The following is a 22,804-nucleotide window of genomic DNA, read 5'->3' as shown; positions in this document are numbered from 1 at the left end:
ATGGGTTGTTAGTAAGGTAATGATCAGTCCCAGACCCTTTTTTCTTGATCTGCTATGGCTCCATTTTACAGAGATTTTAGCTCTCGGGCTTTAAAATGAATGGTTTGTATCTCATCTAGTGTCCAATCAACAACCACAAATATTGGTGCGAGTAGTAGTACTGAAAATACATTGTGTGCCGTTCATTGTTTGTTTTCTGCGAGTTCTGAGGCCTATGCTTTTTATCACTGTGCAATATTTTTTGGTTATGCGTTCTTTGTTACAAGTATCACCATAGGTTATATTCTCCTCCTGTTTGTGAATGAGTAGCGCCAAGCGCGGAATAAACAAGATATCATTTATATATGCGTTTATGTAGGTATGTATGGTTGTGTATGTGTATGTCATTATGTAAGTATGTTTGCTTATTTGTACATATGTACGTACGTATGTATGTACGCATACACCATAGTGGAAGAAATTAGAATTTAAGAGATCGTAATCTTTGTTCTCTAACAAATATTATCTGCTTTAACTACATATAAAAATGAATATAATCACTGATACTACAAGCCTATTCGGGTTGAACTAAGAACTAATAAGTTTTATATCAGTCGATGAATGACAAAATAACGGGTGACGTAAACATACTTACCTTTTTCATTTCTTCATAAGTTATTACTATAGCATTTGGATTGTCTTTAATCAGGCGCCAAAGTTCATGCGTGTATTCGAAAAATTGCCCGCCGACCACTACAAAATTAGAGAGAAATTTCATGCAAAGTGTAACAAAAACTGTAAATTGATTTTAGAAATCAGCTATTTCTGAGTATATCGTATATATATACATTATAAGTTCTTGTGTCTGTATATAAACGTGGGATGGTGGTATATGTGAATGTCTGAGGGTCTATCTGAAGTGAGCTAATCATCCTTATAATTCTTAATATTGTCTTGTCTCTCAGATAGTATAAATTGCCTATACGAATTCTTCGTTATCACATAGCTCCATAATTAGTGCCATTACTGTTGTGCCCCATTTTGAATAATATTGAACCCTGCTGTGCTTGCTCAAATGCAACGTAAGGATATCTGTCGCTATTCTAATACTGGGTGCAAAATATACATATATATATATATATATATATATATATATATGCTCTCTACAAACCCAATGTAGAAGATTTAATGTAATTTATAAATGCACCGTCCTCAACACATTACACAATTCTACTGCTATATATATAGGATCAACCATAAATTTTAAACAGCGAAATGCCGCTCATCTCAATTCTTTTAGATACGAGAAACAGTAAATTCACAACACTCGCCAGTCACATACATCACCTCAAGAACAGAAATATTCTCTACACTTTTTCATGGTCCACAATAGATTCTGGGCTTCCATACCAAGGTCAACGCTTAGCCTGTAAGTTATGCCTTAAAGAGGTATTCCACATATTTAAATACAGCTCCTCAACACTACTAAACAAATAAAATGGGGCCCTAAGTATATGCAAACACCATTTTTTTCATACCTTCAAATTTTACCACAAATCTAAATGCAACCTACATAACGACACAGTATATATCTGCAACACCCCGTAGGCAATCCCCAACAACCCTACTTATCTCCATCTTAATTTTTAATCCTTAATTAACTTCCCTATCTTACTTTAAGGATCACAATCATTTAATACTATATATATGGACATACAAACGGATACATGTGGGTGTGTGTAAATGTGTGTACAGGTATTTTATGTATGTACGTGGGTATATGTATGTATGTATACACACACACACACACACACGCACACGCACACACACACACACATATATATATATATATATATATATATATATATATATATACACACACATTATTTACATCATTTACATTTGACGGATATTTGTCTTATTATTCAGGTCACTCCCTGGAATCGAACTCAGAATCTTGGGGTTAGTATCCAGCGCTCTTAACCACTACGCCATATGCCCACAAGCATATAGCGTAGTAGTTAAGAGCGCTGGCTACTAACCCCAAGATTCCGAGTTCGATTCCAGGCAGTGACCTGAATAATAATAATAATAATAATAATAACATCGAAAAATACCTTAAGAATGAGAGCACAGGTTCGAAATTTCCCCAAGACACCTGATGACGGCTGGAGGGTATATCAGCCGAAACGTTGTGTTAACAACAAACAAGATGAGGACAAATATCCGTCAAATGTAAATAATGTACATAATTCCTCATCCCTTAATATAGAACTACATATATATATGTGCGTGTGTATATGTATGTATACGCACGTGCATATATATATACACAAATATATATGAATGAATGTGTATATGTGGATATATGTGTACGTAAGTACCTTATGCGCGCATGCGCTTGACTGTAAATGCGTGTGCACCTGCACGCACGTATGTGCCTGTGCCTGCATATATACGTGTATGCGCACGCATATGCATGTATGAATACATCTACAGATGCGCGTGAGCATGCATGTGTATATAGGCGTATGTATACTTCTGTATATATGTGTGTGTGAGTATATGTATGCATATTCGCAAATATATATGTATGTGTGTGCGTACGTACGTATGTCATTATACCTTCTTTCCTCCTCTCCTATTCCTACATATCACATACGTCTATTTATAGTAATTTGACATCCTTATATTCTTCCCTCCACTTCAAATTTTACTACCAAATCTACTACTTACTTCTGTATCACCCCACGTATACCTTTTCTCTACCTTTTCTCTATCCATCCCTTAATGCAGCTCTGTCATATCACTACTACTCACATATCTCACATTCTTTTACTCCTTACCTTCCCATCTCTTCCTATCCCTCCCCCACACCTCTCCCAACCTCCCATCACATTATCTTGACCACCAACTACCACTCCCTTTCTCACTTCTTTCACCCTTTCTTCCCTTTTTCACTCTTTTTCTCTCTCCCTTTTTCTTTTTTCTTTTCCCTCACTTTCTCCCTCTCATTCTCTCTTCCTGTTTTAAATTTGACCTATCTCCTCTTTCTAATCATATACACCCCACCCCATCTATCCACAATAGTACCAATACATTCTCAAATTTTCATTCACACCACAAAACCCTTTCGAACGAGGAACACTGATTCCATGGCTCCATACTTTGAAATGACTAAACATGAACTGCTATTGGAACTTACATACCATGTACAGGAAACTTTTTTACCACTTCCATACAGCATTTTCCTTGAATAATGGAACTGCAACTACAGTATCCTTATATATCTTATTTCTACTTTCATTCTCTTATTTCCCTCTATATTCCCTATCTCCTCCGTTTCCATAATAATTCGAACTCAGATATTTTCTCACGCCGTCTCTGATGAAGGGATATCCATAATATCCCAGAAACAGCTATAAGACTAATTCATTATAAATGTCCTGAAAACACCTCACAACGTTGCCTTTCTTATCTCATTCTGTCTAATATATATATATATATATGTGTGTGTGTGTGTGTGTGTGTGTGTGTGTGTGTGTGTGTGTGTATACATATATATGTGTATGTGAGAGAGAGAGAGAGAGAGAGAGAAAATACGTTCAAGTAGAACAATTCAAACTTTTTGAGGAGTCCAAAAAGCGAAAAGATACAGTTCTATATCTAAGAGGCGAGGAATTATGTACATTATTTACATTATTTACATTATTTACATTTTTTTACATTATTTACATTTGACAGATATTTGTCCTCAAATACCATACAACAAAAATTCTTTATTAATTAAAATTATCATTATACGCCATTGCCGAAAAGGTCACGTGCTTCTGGCTCAATAGCCTTTATAAGTATGACAATTATCCTACCAATATTCCAGAGTTAATTTTTGCTCAAATTATGCAAATTATCTTGGCCATGAATGATTTTTACTCTGTTTCGTAGAAGTCTTAGTCCTTTGATTACTGGAGACAAGGTATGAGAAATACCGTGCTAATTAAATCTATCGAACTGAGAACACGTGTCACTGACTGTCCTCTTTCTTCCAGACAATATACCTGTCCTTTTCTACAATGACAAGTCGGTTTTTTAGAATCTTTAATCGTGAGATTATATCACCTTCTCAAGTGGAGCTAGTGGTTATTGCCCTTGGATAATTATGATAATCCTCTAGTGGTGGGGATAAATTTGATAACTCAAGCAATTTTCGCTGCAAGATACTTGGACATACCGGGCTCTACTCTCTCTTTCTGTTTCTCTCTCTTTCTCTTTCTCTCTCTTCCTCTTTTCTCTGAATATATATATATATATATATATATATATATATATATATATATATGTATATATATATAAAACTTTCGCCATGATAGATCACTAGCCACTACACATTCTTTATTTTCTCTCCTTGTTTCTTTCTGTGTTCCTTTCTGTGGAAGAGCATAGGCTCGAAACGTTAAAGACTTTTTCACTTCCCGAGCGTTATACTGATACATCTGTTTGTTGTCTACACCATCTGTCTTCGTCTTCTTTTGTGAATTCTCCCCCTATATATATATATGTGTGTGTGTGTGTGTGTGTGTGTGTGTGTGTGTGTGTGTATGTGTGTGTGTGCGTGTGTGTGTGCGTGTGTGTGTGCATGTGTGTGTGTGTGTGTGTGTGTGTATGATAGATAGATAGATAGATAGATAAAACTTACTTGGAAGAGAATGCGTTTCGTTCAATCATATAATAATATAAATAATAATAATATATATATATATATATATATATATATATATATATATATATATATATATATATATATATATATATAAATGCATATATACATACGTATATGTACATACTTACATCTATACGTATATATATAAGCAGATATGGGCACGGGACGTCATGAAACGTGCACAACAAAAAAATATGAAGCACGAGTACATGGAACATGAACTATTCTTTCAAACAACGAAAGACACAAATGGAAAACAAAACAAACAACATAAAGAACGACCCTTCATCAGTAGTTGGCTGTTTTTCTAGTCTCGTATTTCGAGCATTTAACAACAATATACTCTTTCGATAAAACAGTTGCTCTCGCAAAGCAAATTTTAAAAAATTTGGGATTTTGCGTAGGGTCAAATTAGGTAACACAAACAGGACAGTGAAAACAAACAGGAAGGGCTCTGTATAAGGAACCCTTTTTCGTCAGAAATTAGTTTCTTATACATGGACAATATTATAATCTCTTACAAAGCCATTTTTCTAAATTTTAAGCTCCAAAAATTAGGGGGTTACTTATACACGAGGGTTCGTTATACACGCTAAAATACCTTATATATATATATATATATATATATATATATATATATATATATATATATATGCGTGTGTGTGTGTGTGTGTGTGTGTGTGTGTGTGTGTGTAGATACATACATACATACATACATGCATACATACATACATACATACATATATTCTTTTACTTTGTTTTAGTCATTTGACTGCGGCAGTGGTGTGACACCGCCTTTTAGTCGAAGAAATCGATCTCAGAACATATTCTTTGTAAGCCTGGTGCTTATTCTATCCCGTCCTTTCGCCGAAATGCTAAGTTACGGGGACGTAAACATCGGTTGTCAAGGGATGGTGGGAGGGACAAACATGGACACAAAGATACTCACACAGAAATACACACACAAACGCATGCTCATAAGGCATATATATAGATATAAGGCGGACTTCCTTCAGTTTCTGTCTACCAACTCCACACACAATATGTATCTTTGCTCTTTAACAATAGCTTACTTCCTTCTTTTCTTTCTACACTTCCTTATCCATCCTCACAAGCATATTTCCCCTGTCTCTCTTCTCCTCTCTCTCTTCTCCTCTCTACTTCATTGTACCTATGACAATTTCTCTCTCTCCTTTTCGCTAATTTCCTGTCACAATGTTCGGATCTTTACTCTTTTACTTGTTTCAGCCATTTGACTGTGGCCATGCTGTAGCACCGTTAAACTTTTTCCAGTTACTTGAAGTATTTCGAATTTTCACTGCATTATTTTTGAATGTTGTAATGATGCAGCTTTACATGCTGATGACGAAAATCGCTTTCATAGTTTCTAAAAATTGATTATAAAGAAATTCGCAAAATTATATCAAAACCACTTTTTTTAAAAAATAATCTGGCGAAAATTTGAAGTACTTCAAGTAGTCGGATGAAATTTAACAAGTCTAATAACCTAATCTTTTAGTAATAACTACTCCTCTCATTCTTAGTAGTAGTAGTAGTAGTAGTAGTAGTAGTAGTAGTAGTAGTAGTAGTAGTAGTAGTAGTAGCAGTAGTAGTTACCATCTCCATTTATAAGCACTTCAAGAAAATTTTCAAAAGTTCCTCGGTATCCATATTCATCAAGTGCTGCCATATGTCTGAAGTATGACACAAATGCAGCTTTAGGATTGCGAGTCAGATAAAGAATTTTGTGGTCTTTCAAAAGACCCTTGGGAATAAGAACAGGAGGTAAATGTGTATTCAGTAAGCGACGCGAATCAATAGCATCTAGCATTTCTGATGTAGAAATTTCCAGCATATGGTCTTCTTTAATTGTCGATATTCTTTCACTTTTTTCTTTTAATATCATATTCACCATTTCAAACAACCAGTGGGAACCTGAAAAATTAAATTGTCTTTACATAAAACAGGCGTATTTGTTGCTCGGCAAAGCAACATACAAGTTAGTTTAATAGTTAGTTTATAGCTAGTTGAACAGCCAAAGACATCAGATTCCAAAACATATATATATGCAGGGGCAGAATCTCGTCGTAAATCAAATATTTCTGTTACAATAAAACTATGAAAGTCTCCAACGCGCGCGCGCATTAACACACATTAACGCGCGCGCGCAATGCAACAGGAATCCACAAGCAAATCTATAATGAAATAAGTGAATTCCCAGATAGATCTGATCAGCTGATTTGGTTCCAGACGATATTATTGCTGACAAAATGCGTTAACCAGAAAATATACGTTTAACGCCAACCACCAAATATAGTAGATTTCATGCTTGAACGAATTTTATAAACCATGTAAACTGCAGAAGGATTTGTAAAGTTCTAAGAAGCTACTCTGTAAAGTAACACCACAAAACTCAGGATATGAAGCACTTGTAACAGTATCAAGGAAATCCAGGATTATACGAGATTTTATAACAGAGCAGCATCGATCTTATATTTCTTTTATTTTCGATGTTGCTTATCGTTGAACGTGTAAGTTGAACGTATAAACTACAGATTTCTAGTCGATTACTCGGGTAAATCGGCTGTCGAAAATAAAATGGAACTACTTTTTTGACAGCCTCAGCTATGACATAAACCTTTTTCTCTACTGCAGTAATTTCTTTCTACGCTGCATTTATTCACCAATAAAGAAATGCTAAAGGCCTACAATTTGGACTCATAGCCCCAATTGCGATCTCAGAGAGTAAACTGTTCATATTCTACTCTAGACTTGACAAACCCCGTAATAGCAGTGGTTTTGATTTGATTTAATTGCTGTTTAAGGGAATAAAATTGTACAAAATAAGGATTACTCATTAGCAGGGTCAGGTATTTCTTTAAGTGTAATTAAAACTAGAGCAGGATAAGGACACGATCCGTCTTGACTCATTTGAAAGCTAAAATGCAGACCGAATCAGCTAATAATTTACATTTACTTTTATACATTGCCATATTAGATTTACGAGCAAATTGTATAAATTTCGATAAACTGATGGTACATTTCTCTTTGGTCTTTCAACATATGTTAAAATGATGTTAACTAGTATGCGCACATTCCACTTCGTTTTCTACAAATATAATCATCGGAAAAGCTTACCATTGTTTGCAAAACTGAAACTAAAACGTTTAAACTAAAGCATCATAAAATCTTCGCTATAGTTTTTTATACACAACTTATTCAGAGATAAAATTCTCAACGAGACCTTTTAGAGAAGTTTTTTTCAAACATCTAAGTCACCGATAGCTTTCTAGAAAAATTTATTATTTATCTATCTTCTTAGGGTGGCGAGCAGGCAGAATCGTTAGCACGCTGTCAAAATGCTTAGTAGCATTTCGTCCGTCGTCACGTTCTGAATTCAAATTCCGCCGAGTTCAACTTCGCTTTTCATCCTTTCGGGGTCGTCAAAATAAGTATCGGTTACACACTGGGGTCGATGTAATCGACCAGTCTCCTCCCTCAAAATTTCAAGCCTTGTGCCTTTAGCAGAAAGGATTATCTATTTGTCTCTTTTAATTCAGGGAAATGTCGCAGACACAATAGAAGCGATCACGGGTTCTTTCGATAAATCCACAAGACTTACTTTGGAAAATGTCCCTTTTTTTTCTTACACCTATTATGGCGAGTTTAATAATTCTCATGGAAATAATTCCTTTAATGTGGCGCAGCTACACAAGCACAAGATATCGATGTGTTTCAATTCTACGAACCTGAAAATTTTCTATAGTTATTTTCAAGATACAAGCCTGAAATTATAGTTGAATGCCCCTAAGCATTTGTTCGATGTACTAAAAGATTCAGCCAGCTCGTGTCTATAATAATCCTTTCCACTATAGTCACAAGGCCTGAAATTTTGAGAGGGACTAGGTGATTAGATGCACCACAGTGTTCGACTTGTATTTATTCGACTCAGAGAAGTTCAAATGCACAGGTGACAACAGCGTGATTTCATCTCAAAACGCAAAGTCGGAAGAACTGCCGCTAAGAACTTTGTTCGATGTGCTAACGAGTCTGCCAACTCACCATCTATAACAACCGCACCTGAAAACAAACTAAGTCATTAGTTCAAAACATTATCTGTTCCTGGGTAACTGCATATTAAAACATCATCAGTTCGAATTTTGAGTGAATTTAATTTCCCTAAATTCTCCACCACTAGAGGGAAAGGAATCATATTGTGACCCTGATATTTATAAACGACATATGATATTCCAGCTCTGTCATATAATTTAGTGAATCCATTATTTACTGTTCCGACAGTTTTGTTATCCATAATGTATTCGTGTAGTTATTTGTAATATTAGTAAAACTGAATGGTGTTGATGTAGCAGATTCTAGTGGTAGCTGATTTGTGATATAAACAGTTAGCGCTGTTGGTTGTGGTAGTGGTTTTAGTGTTGATGATACTGTTCCCCAATGGGTGTGTGTGCTTGTTACTGAGTTCTTTTTCTGTTTTGATAAAGAACTCCAATTGCCTAATATTCTATTTATGTACAAAATATTTCGTTTTATGTGACTGTATAAAAAAAATGACAGCTCGGACAACGATTATTAAACACGTTATATATATTACGTAATATATTCACTGTAGAAGAATTGGCTAGTGTTACAGCTACAAGTGTGTGTGGGGGGGGGGGGGGGGTGCTACAGGGCAACAAGTAATCATCTTTCTACTTTTACTCCTCGTTCACCATTTACCACGCTCCCCACACTCGGATTCATTCCACTGTATATAAAAGAAAAATAGATGTGTTATCACTGTCGATAAAAAAAAAACTGCTGTGTCATCAACTGTCTGGTCAATGCTGTCTATTTATCTATTCATGTTATCAAGTGAAATTTTTCTTTCCTTTTCTTTTCTTTCTTTTTTCTTCTCCTGATTTGTGTGTGATGAAGCAAGATGGTTTCTATACAATTTACAGCTATTTGTCGAGAGGGTGATGAACGATTCAACGTGATCAGAACACATAATGTAAAGAAACCATTTTCTAACAGTCAGTTCGAAGTGAGGGAGTTGTACCAATAATATTTAGTGGCAGCTTTAATTTCTGTAGAATGGTGCCTACAAATAAAATACAGTTAAGCTAAAACTAAGGCAATCCTCTCCAAGGTTACTGATCTTGCACGATAAAGCAGACAAATATAACTCAGATCTCACCTCATATCTTACGAAAAGGAATGATACAGTGGATATTGAAATGTAGTAGGTGTTTAAATAAATGACACTGGGTATTTCAATAACGATGGATGGCCAGGTTGAATGCGTTTGGTTGTAGATCTGTTGGAGCGAGGCTGACCTGAGGATAAACAACAACGTTATCAGGTAGAAAAGTTGCAGCTTTAATAATGTTGAAGGATATGAGGGTTGCATTCATGTTGATATAGTGGACACTGAGGTGGGACAAAGATTATAGAAGGTGTTTACGACTAGCATCATTTTCTTAGAGATTCTGAAGGTAATCGGAATTATTTGTATGCTAAAGATTCAGCCAGCTCGTGTCTATAATAATCCTTTCTACTATAGTCACAAAGCCTGAAATTTGGGGAGAGAGCCTGTTGATTAGCCTTTTCATTAGCTTACTCATTACATTGTGCTTCGGTATTCTTTGGAACCACTGAGGGGAAATATTTTCTACCGTTCCACTCTTATAATAAGTGCTATTATCCAGGATAAATTTAATTTGAAACAGTAGTCCAGACATCAGTGTTATGGACTGATGAAATAGTAACAAGTAACTACAACTTCTGTTTAGAATAGGCAATATAGTTTTAATATCGTCCACCTTTACTAAAAGAAGCGAAATGGAAGCAAAGGGTCGTTTCATTAAGCACGACTCAATCACAATTGGCTGAGGCTGATCACCATTTTACCAGTGTGCAATAAATATTTGTTATGTGAACTTGCATGTATTTTTGTCAGACATCAATTTCCCATGCCAATGAATCTTTCAGCCAGCTAGTTCAGAGCTTTCCAAACTCTTTGCATTGACGACACACACACCAAAACTAAGGTATTGTGCAATACATTATTAACATAATATCAAATTCAAATATATTGTTATTTTTGGGGAGACATGAGCATACTAGTTATAAATAATTAGCAATACATAATATATCTTATATATTTGAATTTGTTGGATAAAAGAAGGTTGTATTTATCAATTTAATTGGATACATTCGTTTGATATAAAGACCACAATTCTTGAAATTTCGGTAGAATGTTTGGACGAATAAACTACGTTTCGTCTTCCAGCCGTTCTAAATTTCCGCCATTACTGAATTCTAAAATTTGTTATAATTGAACATTTCCTTTTTTCAGTTTTTATTTCTTGTTCACTTTTTTTTTTTTACTTCTCGTTGCGATCCATTGTACTTAACTACTTATTTTATTTAAATATACGGATACACCAGAAAGATATTCCAATTTTGTGCACCAAACCTAAATTTTCAGTTAAATCTCAAAATTCAGTTTGCAAGTGATTTCATTTGAGACCGCGTATTGAAACTAAAACGATTGCAGCGTAACAAATATTGGTTTCAAATTTTTGGCACAATGCCAGCAATTTCTGAAGAGGTGAGCAAGTCGATTACATCGACCCCAGTGCTTGACTGCTACTTATTTTATCGACGCCGAAGGATGAAAGGCAAAGTCGCCCTCGGTGAAATTTGAACTCGCCGTGAAGATATATGTTAGCCATTTAAATCAAAAACTGATAACTTAAACGTTTATTATTTGTCATTTGGTATCAAACAGGTCATTGATGTGATTACACTGTTAAGAATTCGAGGAGAAAAAGTGATAAAGGACAGAAAATAAGAAAAAGAAGTTAAAGACAAGATTCCATTACTTGATCGAGATATATTCATGTAAACTAATTTTTTTTTTCTTTTTATCATTATGAAAATAAATTTATTACCTGATCTGAATGTTTTTATGTAAACTATTTCTCGACTCATCACAGACGATACACAAAGCCTCAAAACTTTTCTTATCATTGTCAAAGACTCTATTACTTGATTTGAATACATTTTTGTAAATTAATTTTTGAAATCACAGAGGATACGCAAAACCTCACACTTTACATTTGAAATTTTTTTTAAATAAGTGAAACAGGTTAAGTTAATAAATACTTTAAAAAGACTCCTGAATTTTCAGATTCTTTTCCTTATATATGTAATCGTGTGGTAACACCCAACTTTACTTTCCAGAGGTAGGGCTAGATTTACACAGTTCGACATTGTCGACTTTTATCCATCTATTTCTAAAGAATTATTATTGAACGCACTTTCCTTTGCCAAGGGCTTTACAGATATTAGTGACAGTGATGTTAAAGTTATCATACATGCCAGGAAGACGGTGCTGTTCAGCAAAGATTCGATTTGAGTCCAGCAATCTAACCCCGACGGCTCCTTTGATGTATCTATGGGATTTATATGACAACGCAGATGTCTGTGATCTGATCGGACTGTACATACTGGACATCTTAGGGAAGAGGTTTCCTTCGGTCCTCTTCGGTTTCTACAGAGGTGACGCCCTAGCCATCTCTAAAGGAGCCAACGGTCATACAATAGAAAAATTTAGAAAGCACTGAATTAGCACATTTAGCTCAATGGGTTTCAAGATCAACGGTGAGACTAATCTCACCACACTTGATTTCTTAGATGTTACTTTAGATCTGGGCTCTGGTACATACAGGCCCTATCACAAGCCAAACGAGAGACTGTCTTATAGTAGCACAGCCTTCTGCCACCCATATAGTGAAAGGTGTAAGTAAGAGGATCTCGAATCTATCCTCGAGTCACGGTGTCTTCGAGAAGCAGTGAACCTCTGTGTGGTAGAGAAGACAGATGTGGTCGGAGCCGAAATCTTCACTGAGCATGTTGAACAGCCAAGAATTCAGAGCCGACGTTTTGACGAAATTCACGATTCTGATAACTCGGTTCAAGCATGATAAAAACTTCGTATGGAGCATCTGTGTATGAAACAATGGACAGCGATGGTGTTTGGTGACACAGCTTTCACATGAGCTTGAAAACCTGACCGAGCATAGATGGAGCCCCATCTGTCGTGCATCCGACCAACTTACCCTAATCCAGTTCATTCTGCTTGAAGGAAATGTGCAAAACGTCGAAAACATCCTTTCCTTTCGTTGTACTGAACAACTCCTGGCTCAGCAGTAACTCAGTCTTCACAGCATTATTTTGCGTGAAGCTGACATAGGTAAGTAGTTGACAGCAGTTGGTGACGTCGAGTTGAATGGCAAACAATACTTTGAGGCTCTCACTCCCTCAATCACTTGGTCGGCAATGTCGACCGACATCTCCTCTATACGGTGCTGTACAGTGTTGTTAGAGACGGAAACACTCACCAACTTCGCCGCTGCCTCTTCTCCAATCACGTGCCTGACCAAGATCTTTGCCACTGGCATGATGAGAGATTCTACAATGGTATGCGCCTTCGTGTTTTGGGCCACCAGGAGAGCAACTTCATAGGATGCTTTCACAATTCCAGCCCTCATCTGGTAGATTTTACCAGTCTTGTCTATGCGCTGCCGCTTCACGTTCTCGCCATGTCGCTACAAGTAACTCTGATCTCGGTCCTTCTGGTCCGCATGATTCGTCTCAAGATGACATTTGAGCAGGCTGGGTTTCATGGCCGCATTGGAAAGGGACTTCATATAGACCACACACTGCGGAAGAGCTTCTTCTCCACGTTTGATTGCAATGAAGCCATACTTTATGTATGCATGGTCATAGTTTCGCTTCGGCATGTTATCAAATCCTGTGGAAAAGTTTACAAAAAACTTAATTAGGAATGAGAATCCAGGTTCGAAATTTCCCCAAGACACCTGATGAAGGCTGGAGAGTATATCAGCCGAAACGTTGTGTTAACAACAAACAAGATGAGGACAAATATCCGTCAAATATAAATAATGTAAATAATGTGAATAGACATGTTGTTGTTTGGATTCTCGCTGTACTGCATGCACCTCATGAGTTATGAACTATGTGATGAATGGTATGATGCGGGATTTTAGGGTGGAGTATTTTGTAATAATGTAGAAGACCTAGGTAAACCGTATGAGATTGAAATACTAAAGAGACTCTTCTCGAGGTTTCAGAGATATCGCTATAATCTTATCCTCTGCCCTTGTATGTACAGCGAACTTTGCTGTTAGTTTGTTATTTACGTAGTACATTGACATAGTGAAACTGTTATCTTCTGCCGATATATTTAACAGCTTGCATAATCGTATTGGGCTGCCGATATATCTGTCTCGTAGACGAGACGACAATAAGAACAGAAAATATCTATACAGGATTTAAATTACGTCTCCCTGACCTACTGAACTAAGAGATAATTTTGTCGCATATCTCTTATTTTTATCTTGCATGCATACCTAAATGCTAAACTTTTGGAAAGTTTTACATATTTTGACAGCTCCATTAATGGCTGGTATATGTAATGTCTTAACTTTCTCTGGTTTTGAGAAGCCTAACTTCACAAGATTGGTGCTGATGCAGTTTGTTTCATACCCCAGTTCCTCAGTAATTATGGGTATAAATTTGAACTTATAGTGTAAATTTCTCAGTAGTTCAGTGCAGGTATCTCCTTTTTCGCAAATCTTTTGTTGACATCCGCTGATCAACTGATTTCCACTAATGTATATAGTTTTTCTTCTCTGTCTCAAATCACAAAATCATGTCTCTTATGTTTGCACTTTATTCAAGTTTTCACTAGGTCATTCCACCAGTACACTTTAAAATAATGAGCGGGTATGTTCTCTCCCACACTGTACATTCCTCTCACTTCGGCACCGGGATCATCTTTCTGACGGATTTCATGATGTAGTGTCTCATCGGTAGATAATAATGCAAGGAAATCTGCTCATGATGTGGGTGATATTTTTGGTGCTAACTCCAGAACTGTGGTACCCATTTGTCGAGCTTTTTTGATTTTCCGATCGCATGTAAATGGCTACAGGCAGTTTTCTGGCTAACTTGAATTTCTTTTGCCAGTTCTGGAGTAGTTTTACGTGGATCTTTCTCAATGACGGTCTTTAATTGACCGTCATCAATGACTGATCTTCAAGGCTCAGGTCTCCGCTGCAAAAACCACTGCGAAATCATTTAAACCATTTTCGAGCTGACCACTGGTCATTTCCTCACCAAGCGTTTCATTGATATCGCGAGCGTTTCACCTGCTTTACGTCCTTTTTTAAAGTTGAATAGCAAAATTGCTCGAATATCGCACTTTGTCAGTTCCATCTCAGATGATTGTAACAACGGTGAAAAAAATATCAATGTTAATTTATTGATGCATTTGGACAAGTCTATGACTGTATTATCACACAATTTTTTTTTTAATGTTTTAAAAAAATCCGGTACAAATTCTTCATAGTTCTAAACGTTGCTTACTTTTTACTCAACCTGATAACACGTATAGTTACAGTAATAATATCAGTAATTATTATCACATTCTTCCCCATTGAAGAATCTGAGTACTACCAAGTGAGTTTGTAAAGTTCTTAGGCATCAAAATATAGCAAGGGGTATTACAATATTCCGGATAGTTTACGTCTTTTCATTTCGCAAATTGTATGCGTGTAGGTGCAGTTGACCAGCCTTTCGGTTTCTCAAGTTCTATGAGTGTAGACGATTGCTCTGGGTTATCAAATTTTGAGCTGTTAGCTTCTTCTTCAGGATCGATACCACTGGTTCTAGTTTCAACTGCCGGTGTTCCCGCTTTGAGATAGTTCACAGGTTGCACAATGAGGTATCGAGCTCGGCCGGTGTATCGAAAAATTTCGTATCTCCCCCACTTCTGCAGCCAAATGTTTCAACGAAACCGTTTCCTCCATGCCGTTCGATACGCGTACATGGACATACAGTGGATTGCATTCAGCTAACTCAATCTTTTCTACTGCGGGATCGTATTTTCTTCAGGAGCACAGGTCCACCCTCCACTAGCCATTCTGGTAGTGGGATCCCAGAAGATGTGCAGCGGTAAAAACTAAACAGCCTCTCGTGGGGCGTGGTGTAAGTGTCCGTACAGAGGAGGGAACGAATAGAGTGCAGAGCATCAAAAAGTACGCGCTGCCAGTGACTTGCACTCAATTCCTTAGATTTCAGTTCCAAAGTAATGGTTTTCCATAAGATTGACTTGAGCCTTTCGACCTGACCATTCCTCGCTGGACTGTATGAGATTGTCCTGCTGGTCGCTATGCTTATTATGGAGGAATTGCCTTAGTTCAGCTGACATGAAGGCAGCGCCACGATCAGAATAGATGAAAGAAGGGAGTCTAAAAATCGAAATAGTTGGCAGAGACAATGAATGACAATAACGGCTGATATATCTGAATATGCGAATGCAAATGAGAAGCTAGAAAATTCATGGATAATTGTAAGTAGGTATTTGTTGTGGTTAGTGCATGGGAGTGGACGCTTAATCTCTCGAACGGCTGAGTGGCCTTCACAAGTTTGGCTGTCTGTGGCACAAAGCATCAGTCTTCATTTCGGCGCATGTGGGACATTGAGTCGTCACAGATTTTACGTCATCAGTGGAAAATGGTAGATTCTTTGACCTCACGAAACGGAACAATCACGTCACGCCTGGTTGGCACAAGGAATCGTGGAGCTGTGTAGGGACCATGAGGGTAGAAGATGTGCAATAACCCCGAGAAAAAGCATCTCCAGCTCTGTTCTTACTCGGCCGACAAACGACATCATATTTGAAACAAGATAGCTCAATCCTCCATTGTAATATCTTGTCGTTTTTGACTTTACCTTTATGTTCGTTGTTGAATATGAAAGCCATGGACCGTTGGTCGATTACTAACTGAAAATGAACTCCGATAAGGTAGTGCTTCCATTTACGAAGAGCTTCAATGACGGTGAAGACTTCCTTTTCGACTGGTTCCGTTCGTTGTGCGTATGCGCTCTGGAGAAGAAAGCTACGCATCGTCCATTCTGGCCCAAGGTTGCGGCGATAGCAATATCAGAAGGGCTATGTTTACTTGTTCATACTGTTTCAAAAAATCGTGCCCAAGTAAGACATTTGAACAAAGCTGAAGTAAAAGTGAAAGCTTCACATTAGGGTAATGATTGTCACGATAGACCAGCTTGGCAACACACTGACTTCGTCAAAAGCTTGACAATATAGTAGAGGCTATCGAAATTGGAATGTTTGATGAATGGATATGCCAACAATGTGAGTGTACACTATGAGATGATATATAACTATCAGAGCTTCCAGTATCAACCAGAGCGTTGAGTTTTACATCATTTACGTAGACTTTAACAACGGCAGAAAACAATGATTCCGGAAGAGCTGCAGAGAATATGGCAGACAACGTGGGATCTGTGTATGTAACAAAGCATTTGTTCATGCGAGAAGATTGACAAACCCGCTGGAAGTGACCGACTTCGTTGCAAGCTTTAACTGTCGCTTCCCGAGCTGGACACTTGGAATGTGGGTGTTTGTTGTAGCCACAGAACACACACATAGGCGTGGCAGCTGATAAACTGGCGTCAGGTACAGTGTCGTCGTGTTTCGGACTGGAAGGACGTGCAGCACAGGCTTCATTAAGAGGAACGACTGACCTTAAGTAACTTCAAGATTGAGTCTCTGCCGTCTCCAGCATCCGTACTTCGATGAAGGTCCGGTGGAGATCTAGGTTGTCTTGCTCCAACAACTGTTGGCGTACGCTACTAGAATGCACGCCACTTATGAAGGCATCTCTTACAACTTCGTTGAGATGTTCGGTAGCCGAGACAGCTTTGTATCCACAGTCTTTCACCGAAAGTTTGAGCTTCTGGAAGTATTGATCTAAACTTTGTCCGTACTCCTTCTTGCAAGTGTATAACAAGTGACGTGATACACTACATTCTTTAGTTTCACGTATAGTGAAGTAAGAACATCAAGGGATAAGTTGTACGTGTTGCAGTCCGCGATATATTCAAACACGTCGGGGTCAATGTAGTTGGCGAGCAGGTGGAATGTATCCCCTTCCGCCGCATTAAGCGCGTCTAGGTAGTTGGTAAAAGTAAAATGCTAATGTTTCTACCGAGCGCCCAATATCCAATATGCCCAAGACTCTCACTTCTGCACAGCGTAACTACAGTCAAATTCAAAAGGAAGCCCTAGCTATCATATTTGGCTTGCAGAAGTTTTACCAATATTTGTACGGTCGTAAATTCGTACTCGTGACTGACCACAAGCCACTGACATCACTGTTCAGTCCGAGGAAAGGGACGCCACTTCTCGCTGCTAAAAGACTAGCACGATGGGCCCTGTGGCTGAACCAGTTTGACTACACCATTGAATATCGGAAATCAGCAGATCATGGCAATGCTGATGCCCTCAGTCGCTTGCCATTCGGTGATGATAACGACTTTGACAGAAAGGAAAATGGTGAAGACATAGACATGGTGTGTGTCATCAAAGCTCTTAGTATTCAAGTCCAACCTGTGGATGCTAATCTCCTCCGTCAAGAGTCAGGGAAAGATCCAGTGATATCTACAGTGATGCGCTACGTCCGTGAAGGCTGGCCACCAAAGAACATGGAGATCAATGACGAAGTCAACAAGTTCCGTAAGTTATCAAACTCACTTAGTATCTGCCATGGATGCCTTATACATGGATCTAGAGTTGTGATTCCACATAGCTTGCAGCCAAAGATCCTCAATCTTCTGCATCTTGGACACTTTGGCATGGAACGCATGAAGCAACTGGCAAGAACTGCTGTTTATTGACCTGGTATCGATGCTGCTATAGAGATAGCCAGTCAACGATGTGATTCGTGCAACGAACATCAAAGGCAGCCATCTAAGCCTCCAGTTCACCCATGGATGTTACCAGAAAAGCCGTGGAGCCGCTTACACCTAGACCACACAATAAATTTTATGGGTAGAGATTGGCTGGTGATCACAGATGCTTATTCCAAGTACCCATGCATTCATCCTACTTCCTCCACGTCCTCCAAAGCCACTTTAAATCTGCTTGAGGAAGACTTTGCGCACTTCGGATTTCCTCACACATTGGTCACCGATAACGCACCAACTTTTACGTCTGGGGAGTTCCAGAGCTGGTGCAAAGAACGTGGGATCACACACCTGACAGGGGCACCTTACCACCCAGCTACCAACGGAGCAGCGGAACGTTTGGTGCAGACCTTCAAACAAGCTCTGAGGAAGTCTTCTCTTCCGCCGACACGAGCACTTCAAGAGTTCTTGATGCAGTACCGGAGAACACCGACATCTTGTGGATTCTCTCCAAGTGAACTTTTGAATCACCGGCAGATACGAACAAGGATTGATTCTCTGCTGCCATCGCCAGCACACATTGCTCAAGGCAAACAGTCTAAGGAAGCACATAAGTCTCAGGTGACTCCAAGCTCGGCTGATGTCGCTAAAGTTACCAGGCAGTACAAGGCCGGAGATCCTGTGTATGCACTATACTATGGACCTCGCCGAGACAAAGATCCTCGATGGGTACCAGCAATCATTAAGAAGTCATTGGGTACTCGCTGCTTTGACGTGAAGGTCATACCTCATGGCCCGATGTGGAGACGACACTGGGAACAGCTGAGATCGCGGTACACAACTGAGGAAGACAATGAACCTGGTGATGCAGAAAACACTGTATTTCAATTTGTAACAGATCACCCGATGGAGATCTCAGAAACTGTGCCACTAACTCAAAGACAAACCAGACCCAAGATCATGTTACCCGTTCCAGAGTATGGACCAGACAACCCAAGACGATCCAAGAGAACCCGTAAAACCCAAGAGAGACTTTGCTGTTGATACTTCTTGTGTAGCATCAATTTCAGTGGGGAGGTGTTATATGGACTGTTAGATATGTAATTCGTCTGACGTTCCGTGTGTCACTGTGGTTCGTCTGAGTTCATTGTTTCATTGTTGTTGTCTTGTGTGACTGTCGTAGTAAAATGTCATTGATAGATATGGCGGACATGACTTTTGTTTATTCATAACGAACATTGGGTGAGTGCGTTCTTTGTATGTAATTGAATAATAAATGTAATAATTAAATTGTACAACTCGTAGTGTTATCTTTGCGAGTCTTCCGAGGGAAATACAACAGATAGGTTTACGAAAAATCTGATTAGCACCTTAGGTCCATGGGACCAAGCCAAACGCGAAGCTTTCTTGCATATATCAACACACCCTCCTGCTACCCATCCATCGTGTTCAGAAACTCGGTGAAGGCTGTCAGCAAGAGGATCTTGAATCTGTCCTCTAGCCAAGAAATTTTCGACGCAGTAGCCCCCTACTATAACGAGGCCCTATCTGCTAGCCCTAACACCTGCTGAAGTAAATTCCACTGAAGTATCATTTGGTTTGCCCTCCCTCCTTCTCCCTCAACGTAAAACGTGTGTAGGTAGGATATTATTTAGGCTAGTAGATAAGTACTTTACACAATCACATAAGTGCGGACGTCTATTCAACAGACACAGCCTAAAAGTCTCTTTTTGCTGCGCCCCTAATATTAAGAATATTTTAATTAACACCCCTAGGCCACGAGCGGAGGTGGGATGCTCATGCAGGGACTACAGCAGATGCCCAGTGGGAAACCAATGTGAAACCAAGGAGGCCGTATACGAGGATGAGGTGATATCTGGCCCTAATAGCAGCAGCGGCTTTTCCAACAGTTATGGCAGTTACAGGAATAGCAGTAATATTAGTAACGGCAGCAACTTTAGCAGAAATAGCAGCAGCACCATCACCAATGATAATGCTAATAATGATAGCAATAATAACAATGACAACAACCACCACTATAGCGCTCATGACAGCTCCAACAATGATGACGGTTATAACAGCACAAACGGAGACACCAACAACGACAATAACAGCGCCAATACCAACTTCGCCACCTATGATGTCCCCTACACCAGCATTAACGATGCCAACACCGGCAACACCAGCTCCAACAACAGTAGAAGTAGCAGCCTCAACAACAACAGTAGCAGTAACGCCAGCAGCAGCATTCGAAAATATATTGCATGTTCCGAAAACACCTTCAAGCAGCGCCTGTCCAACCACAAATCCTCGTTTAGGATCTCGGAAGAGACGTTATGCCACGTCTCTCGCCAGTTACGTGTGGCACCTGAAGGACGAAGGGATTTTATATGTAATCACATGGAAGATCCAAGAAAAATCAGGTCTCTACATCAAGGGGACCAAACGTTACAAGTTGTACATACAGGCGAGGATATTAAAAAAACTGCCTCGAGCCTTAAGTGAGCCCTATGTTTCCCTGCAACAAGATTGTCACAACATGTGTGATGAATTTCCAGATCTTATATATATATACACATGGATGGAAGTCTTCTTACGCTGATTACACTTCAGACGATTCCAACTGAAATCCTGGAACCTGCAAGCTGACTGATTGGATTCCGGTTGGTGGTCCGAGGGAAACAATCCCTTGCGTTTAACCTTTCACCTTTGAGTGTTTAAAAACTAACCACAAGGTCTTTTCTCTAAATACCCTACTGGTCTATAGCTTAGTGTGTGCTTCTCTACCGGATTTATGATTTACTAATGTCATATGTGTGTGTGTTAGTGTGTGTGTTAGTGTGTGTGCGTGCGTACATATATGTGTGTGTACATACATGCATATACGGGCGGGCGCGCGCGCGTGCACGCACACACACACACACACACACACACAGAAACACACACACACACACAGAAACACACACACACAGAAACACACACACACACAGAAACACACACACACACAGAAACACACACACACACACACACAGAAACACACGCACACGCGAGTGTTGTCCTACAAGTAATGCAAAAGTGAGCATTTCATTAACTAATGCGGTGAATAAATTGTGATCTAAATTACGCAAAAACAAAAATAACACTGACATTTCATTTTAACATATATTTCCCATACCTTCGTAATCACCATTAGATTCACCCAACTCTTTCCGAATCCTCTGCACTGTCCTCAGATGAGCTTGCTGCACAACTTGATTGTGATCACCTCGCATTACAGAAGACACTGAAAGATTTTGGGTATCGGATAGTGGATACAAAGTGGGTACTGCAACAGCTGACACCCGATTTGAAAGATAGAAAAATGGAAGTCAGCTCTGATCTGCTGAAAATGTTTGAAATCAATGAAAACACAAGTGGTTTTTTTTTTTTTCCCCCATCTGGAGATGAATAGTGGCTGTATCCTTATGTTCCGGAAATATATATATATATATATATATATATATATATATATATATATATATATATATACGTCACCATCAATCTCTTTTTTTTTTCTTGCCTTTCCTTCTCTCTGTATGTATATATTTACCACCCTTTTTAATTACTGTCTCCCCCTCTCTTTCTCTCTCTCTCTCTTTCACTCTACATATATATATATATATATATATATATATATATATATATATATATATATTTGTGTGTGTGTGTGTGTGTGTGTGTGTGTGTGTGTATTACCTCTCACGCATTGCCTTGATTTTGCTAAAAACTTTGCCTTGTAATATTTACTTGCAATGTTTACGACCAGGTGGTCGTGGTATGTGCTAGAAACAACAGGTAAATTTCCAATAAGTCACACCCCTCTTCGTCTGAAAATTATTTGGGAATTATTAACAGAAACAAATTGTAAATTTGTACTGTCCGTATTTTTAAAAATTTTTCGAAAAAAGCCGAAATTTTAGAATTTAGGGGTGAGGATGTTAGTGAAATATTTTTTAAAACTTTCTTTACTCTTTTTGAATTACTTTTCATTTTCTGTTTAAAAATAAAGGAACTGGGAATTGTAATGTTCGCCGGTTTCCATTTTTTTTTTTTTTTTCAATTATTATTTTCAAGGCTTCCACCATCAGCTATCATGCACAAATCTTGTTTTCTGATTGAGTAAAAATGATCAAGCTTTAAACCTCTGTTACATTTTCTTAAATTTTTTGTGGAACAAATGAATCCCAAAATCGCTTTTAGTATGAAAAATACATTAATACACCAAATTTGAAACTTTTCAGTTAATCTTAAAATTTCAAAATC

General features: G+C 38.3%; 1 protein-coding gene across 1 annotated transcript in view; it reads right to left on the bottom strand.

Moving 5' to 3' along the window:
• Positions 1-22,804, bottom strand: part of LOC149136516 (sulfotransferase 1C4-like) — a 100,003-nt gene that overhangs the window by 3,342 nt on the left and 73,857 nt on the right. The window contains exons 2-3 of the mRNA XM_089348897.1: positions 6,317-6,634; positions 635-732 (exon numbers count right to left, since the gene is read on the bottom strand). Of these exons, the coding sequence (XP_089205023.1) occupies positions 635-732; positions 6,317-6,614 (396 nt within the window). The 5' untranslated portion in view covers positions 6,615-6,634. The remainder of the gene's footprint in view (positions 1-634; positions 733-6,316; positions 6,635-22,804) is intronic.

This window comes from Octopus bimaculoides, chromosome 3 (genome assembly GCF_046866305.1).
Source record: "Octopus bimaculoides isolate indiv1 chromosome 3, ASM4686630v1, whole genome shotgun sequence".
In the NCBI taxonomy this organism is placed as follows: domain Eukaryota; kingdom Metazoa; phylum Mollusca; class Cephalopoda; order Octopoda; family Octopodidae; genus Octopus; species Octopus bimaculoides.
This window is presented reverse-complemented; position numbering and strand designations above follow the sequence as displayed.